At 37.3% G+C, this 6,000-nt stretch overlaps 1 protein-coding gene across 3 annotated transcripts; it reads left to right on the top strand.

Moving 5' to 3' along the window:
- Nucleotides 1-557: 557 nt before the first annotated feature.
- Nucleotides 558-3,332, top strand: LOC103947631 (IST1 homolog). Of its 3 annotated transcripts, XM_048584668.1 has the most exons (7): nt 568-812; nt 1,114-1,164; nt 1,241-1,373; nt 1,483-1,586; nt 1,883-2,054; nt 2,163-2,303; nt 2,753-3,332. In XM_048584668.1, exons 3-7 carry the CDS (start codon nt 1,314-1,316, stop codon nt 3,170-3,172), a joined length of 897 nt encoding a protein of 298 aa, XP_048440625.1. In that variant the 5' UTR covers nt 568-812; nt 1,114-1,164; nt 1,241-1,313; the 3' UTR covers nt 3,173-3,332. The 3 variants fall into 3 exon arrangements, with proteins under 3 accessions (XP_048440623.1, XP_048440625.1, XP_048440624.1); XM_048584666.1 differs by lacking the exon at nt 1,114-1,164 and having other exon boundaries at nt 558-812; nt 1,202-1,373; XM_048584667.1 differs by lacking the exon at nt 1,114-1,164 and having other exon boundaries at nt 569-812.
- Nucleotides 3,333-6,000: the final 2,668 nt, after the last annotated feature.

Raw genomic sequence — 6,000 nt, 5'->3', positions numbered from 1 at the left:
AATGGAATGGAACGGGACAGGACGGGACGGAACGGAATGGGATGGGACAGGACGGAACGGAACGGAACGGGAGCAAAGATGCCCTAGGATGGAAACAAGGAGGAAGAAGAAGGAGACGGAGAGGTTATAATTTTGTGTTTCACGGATGTGGAACGAGTCATTCCAGGGGGTGAGGTGGAACGAAAATTCACCCAAAACTCGTCCTGTGGAACAACTCGTTCCACCCGTTTTAGGCGTACCAAACGTGGGACGGAACGCCTTGTCCCACTCCGTTCCGTCCCGTCCCACGTACCAAACGGTACCTTAATGGTCAATGAATTTATTTTATTATTTTGGTGAAGCTCCCTAATGCTTTTTTAATTGAGAGTTTTAACGAAAAATTCGCGGTACTGTTCATTTTAACGAAAAACTATATTTTTACGTTAAAAAGTCAATTTTGATATATTCACTTTACTTTTTATTTTGTGCTTATCGTTCAATTCTAATACTATTCATTTTATTTTTTATTTTATACTTATCGTTAAAATTCAAAGTTTTCAAATCTTTTTTATTATTATTATTTTTTATTATTTTTAAAAGAGAAAATTAGCAAAATAATAAGGTCGGTAAGGAACCACTGATCAGAGGTTGACCCAGAAGTTGAAAACAAGTAGTTGATTTTCTGCGATCGTCCCTCACAAACTCTAAACATCGCAGGCCTTTAAAGATTTTTATTAAGCGATCGGCATTCCACAAGAGGCTCGTTGTCCTCGTTAGGCATCCATGTCTCTGTTAAACCAGCTCTTCAACAGAGGCGTTTTCGGCACAAAATGGTTGGTGAATCACATCCTTTTACTTGTTTGTTTCATTAGTCGTATTAATCATCTGGGTCTCCTTGTTCTTTGCTTATCATGATTTAATTTTGTAATTAGTTATCCAGAATTTCTTGTTTTCGTGAAATTTTAGTTTAATAAATGCTCAATACGTTGTCGAAATTCTTGATTTTGGGAGGTACCCAATATTTGTCAATGCATGTTACCATCTGGGTTTCTTTGATTATGTCATTACTATACTTGTGGAAATACTTTGATCGGCATTTCTGAGCTGTTGGCGCTAAATGTTCATTGTTTTCAGTAAATTGGTTGTTTGTGAACTCTCCCGGGTGTGAAATTTGGAGACTTGGAGGCAAATTTCTAAACTTTTTCATTGCTGTTGTAATAAGGGGTTCTAAATCCTTAACCTTGGCGGGTTTGTTTTGTAGCAAAACATGTTTGAATTTGGGTATTTCACGCATTAAATTGCTGCAAAACAAGAGAGATGTGCAGCTCAAACATATGCGCAAGGAGATTGCGCAGTTTTTGCAGGCTGGCCAAGAAGCAATAGCTCGAATTCGGGTACAACTTCCAAAATTGTAACAAAATAATGTCTATGCCTATTTGATTGGTATCTGTTTCTTGTTTGAATTGTTATAGATAATTGTGGTGAACATTTGATAATGGTCAGGTGGAGCATGTTATACGAGAGCAAAACATTTGGGCTGCTTATGAGATATTGGAGCTGTTCTGTGAATTTGTACTTGCACGCGTTCCCATTATTGAAAATCAGAGGTAAGTTTCGGCTTTAGATAACTTCCGACACTTGGCTTCCCTTGTCATATATGAACATGTACAGACTAGTTGCATTACTCTAAATATGTACTTTGGAGTCTATCATTGTTGTTTGTTTAAAGCAGTAGGACATGAAGACACAAAATACTAATGCAAGTTGGAAAAACTTTGAGCATTGCGGTTTGTTTTAACCAGCAGGCATATTGGAACTGTGTTACTTTTGCACACATGTATGTTATGTAAATATAATTTATTTATGCCACTCAATTTCTTGACCAATTTTTCCCTAATTATAGGGAGTGTCCAACGGAATTACGAGAAGCTATATCGAGCATAATTTTTGCTGCCCCAAGATGCTCAGATGTTCCAGATTTAATGCAGATCACAAATTTGTTTACAGCAAAATATGGGAAGGAATTTGTATCGGCTGTGTCTGAGCTTCGTCCTGATTCTGGTGTCAACAGAACAGTTAAGCGGTTTTATTGCTTATGCAACTGTGAGTCTTTGAAAAACAGCATCATATTTGTAAGATAAAACTGATACCACTTTTCAATTGGTTTTGTAAAATTTTGGCAGATAATTGAAAAGCTTTCAGTTAGTGCTCCTTCTGGAGAGGCAAGGCTTAAGGTATTGAAGGAAATTGCACAAGAGTACAAGCTGAATTGGGATTCTTCTGACACTGAAGCGGAATTCAGTAAAAAGCATGACGATCTGCTGGTACTTTTCCAAACTAAGTTCTTTTCCGTTTTTAAAAGTGATTAGTTGTAGCTTAATCTTCAAACATCATTTGTGTCATGGTTTAGTTTTGTAGTCGTCAATGGGTGCAACTTCTCATGATCAGGAATTTCTTGTGTGTGCTGGTTTCAATTGTCATTTTTGTCAACAGTAACCCTTTTATTATTCGATAATGGGTGCAACTTCACAAGCATATTCATGATACATGATTTTTTGGTTTCAATTGTCATTTTTGTCAACAGTAACCCTTTTATTATTCGATATGGATTCAGTAGCTTGATAGGGAATTGGATATTAAAGTGGATTGATTTCGAACAACATTTGAAATTGGACTCGCATCTTGAAACCATATGTTTGAATTTATTAGGAGATTTTAATGTTATTTACACATTGATTACAGAAGTTGTGGCCTTTTTTCTCATTATTTGTAGGGTGGATCGAAGCACGTAAGTGGTGCTGCTGCACCTTCTCAAGCTCCCGCAAAACGAGTAACTTTTAGTTCCCCACCTTCTAATGGGGCACATACTATTGTGCCTGCGGATATTAAACAAGAACCTCAATACCTTCATGCTCCAAGATCTTTAATCAAGACACCATCGTTCAGTAGTGAGATTCAACCATCAGGAATGATGATAAAGCAAGACCAGTTAGCGAAACCAAAGGGGAGACAAGACCACAATCATCTGATATCTTGGACAGAGCTCGAGCTGCCATTGCCTCTGCTGAGCGTGCATCTGCTGCTGCCCGTCGGGCTGCAGAGCTGGTTAAGTCCTTATAGTGCTCAAGTAAATCATTTGGACCAAGTTGCACAGGAGGAACAGCACAAAATAAAACATACGTTACTACTCTAGGTAATACAGTTTCCAATAGTTTGTAAAGAAAGTGCTGAGGATTCAACCGTACTTGTGAATACGATTTGTATATTTGTATCTTATCTTATGACGTCCAGAACTCATATGTTTCTCTTATCATTCGCAAATTGTTGTTATTGCAATCACTTTTTCTACAACAGATCTTGTGTCGTGACTGATTGGAGGGCAACTGCTCTGGCTTTCACACCGATTCCCGACATATTTCGTCTATGAGCCAATGAGGCATTAGTTGTGATTGTGATTTGCATATTTTCATTAGCGAGATGGAAGAGTAAAAGCCATCTAATTACATGCCATCATTAAGTCAGTTGTGTGGATATTTCTTGTTGTTGAAAATGTTGGATAATATAGACCAATCATATTCAGATATTGTCCTTGATAATTATGTATTATCCTCTATGACCAGTAGGCATGGACTCACAATATGCACACATGAAATTTTGAATCGGAATTTCATGTCTTCCAACAACACCGGATGCTATGTATTAGTTTGCTGTGCCAGTAAGGTTCCACTTTTCTTTTCTTCATTTACATGACTAACTAATTTCATTTCATGAATCATTTCCATAGTTATATGGTTTGTAATTATATATATGCTAGGTGTCCGGACTAGTTTAAGGATTTAATGACGGAAGAAGAGAACGGATGTGGTTGGATCGATGTTCAAAATATTTGGTCCATGCGAAAATGTAAAGATGAGAAAGTCCAAGTCAGGACCCAACCATTGTTCGTTTAATTAATCATGTAATCTTTGTATAATCTCTTTAAGGTAAGCATAGATTTCTTATTACACCAGAAACTCGTCTGGTAATTTACTTTAACTTTTCCGAAGCTGGAACCGTATATATGTATGAGGAGAACCACAGTAACATGACTTTAAAGTTTGACATAGATGATCAGAACAAACCAAAACATTCTTGTTTGCTCCCCAAGAGAGTCCGATCCGACCTACAACGACACTGCCATATATCTATCACAGCTGCTGCCACAGCCTGATGAGCCTCGATCTGAGAGCCCTATTGCCCTAGATACCTAGAGCCTAGAGGGCTAGACCTAATAATATAAGGCTGCACTATTGCATATATATATATATATATAAAGTGTATGTATATGTACATTTAACCTAGCAAAGCAGCTAGGGCTTATGATAAATATGACGGTGCAGTGGCAAGGAGAGACAAGTTTACAAGACCTGATGGTGGGTATAGTTGAACATAGATAGAATCACACTTCTCAACGACAGCTTCTCTCGTGCAAACACGAAACCCACGTCGGTTTCTCAAAAGACAAAAGTACTCTCTAAGTATGCTTGCAGGAAACTTCAGCAAACACTTCTGAAAGGCACACTTACAACAATTAGCAGTGCGTTTTTATTCACTGTGTCTGTGTCCGTGTCGTGACAAAGATGTAACATTGTTGGTTTAGCATTTTAGCAGCATGCAGGGCTAGAGAGAGAGAGAGAGAGAGAGAGAGAAGGAGAGAGAGAGAGAGAGAGAGAGAGAGAGAAGGAGAGAGAGAGAGAGAGAGATTTATAATTAGACAGCTTTATATGTATATGAGGTGTATATATCACACCAAAAATGAAAACCTAGTTTGAATCATAAAATGCCATAAGAGGTGGTGGTGGTGCTCAACGGAGTAAGATTCTCTCTCCTCCTATTTCCTTCTCCTTCCCTCCCCTCCTCCCACATATTGATTTTTGTCTTATTGTTTTAAAAAAATATTAATATAAGATATATGTTGACGTGGCTAAACCATAACCGTTCAAATAAAAGGAGAGAGAAGGAAAGAAATATTAGGAAGGGAGAGAATCCTCCTCCGTGCTCAACCGCGTGACCTTCACCAACAACCCACATTGATATTGTTGAACTGAGCAGTCGTTTTCGTCTTGAACTTCGTTTTAAAATCCTCATTTTCCATTGGTCGCTTGCTTCAGACCTCCCAGCTGCACCTTCTAGTATACTTCTCATCAAATATATGTGTGTTGGGCAGATTTGTGACACCAAAGAAAATACACAAGTTCTAAATAATTAGATTTATACAATTTTAACGGTTGAGATGCAATCTGATTAATCCAATTAATTATCTTTCTTTAAATAATTATGTATCAGGGAACAAAATTCTAAAAACCTTGTAATTAAAATTTATAATTCTCCTCCCTTTTCCTGCTTGATTATTTCTTTTCCCTTATCCTCTTCATCGTCCTTCCTTTGTGCTCATATGAAGGCCTATTTACTATTCTATTTAATATACCACGCTGCAGATGCTAAGGCAACTGGTAAAAGCATCCGAGTAGGGAGACAAGATACCTTGACCACTATTCATTCTTCTCTCCATCGTCCTCCCCTTCTATCTTGTTTTCAGAGTTTTTTTTTCTATTTTATTTTTTTATTTTTCCACATCTTTATGGTCATATCTTAATTCACCAAGCAACCTTTTGTGCCTTGCAGCTATAGCGCCTATGACTACAATTGATTAAAGGCAAAGAATGAAATTATGTTCTGCAGACTATGGCCAATAGTTGATTGCAGACCCCTAACTGAATATGAATAATATAGCCAATAACTCTACTTGATTATCCTGGTTCATGATGCCGGATATGATTGAAGACATATTAACCGTTTTCATCTTACAATTTAAAATCCCAAGTGTCAAGACTATATTAAGTGGATCCATGAAAAAAAAAATGCAGAACGACGTATACAAGGGGAATTGGAGAAGAAAGAGTGGAATAAGTAAGGGGAGAAAATTAGTAACGCACAACTAATGAGATAAGAGAGAAAATAAAATTTATAATTAAAAGTTTT

The sequence above is a fragment of a genome, unplaced genomic scaffold (genome assembly GCF_019419815.1).
Source record: "Pyrus x bretschneideri cultivar Hongxiangsu unplaced genomic scaffold, Pyrus_bretschneideri_v1 Contig22, whole genome shotgun sequence".
NCBI lineage: Eukaryota > Viridiplantae > Streptophyta > Magnoliopsida > Rosales > Rosaceae > Pyrus > Pyrus x bretschneideri.
This window is presented reverse-complemented; position numbering and strand designations above follow the sequence as displayed.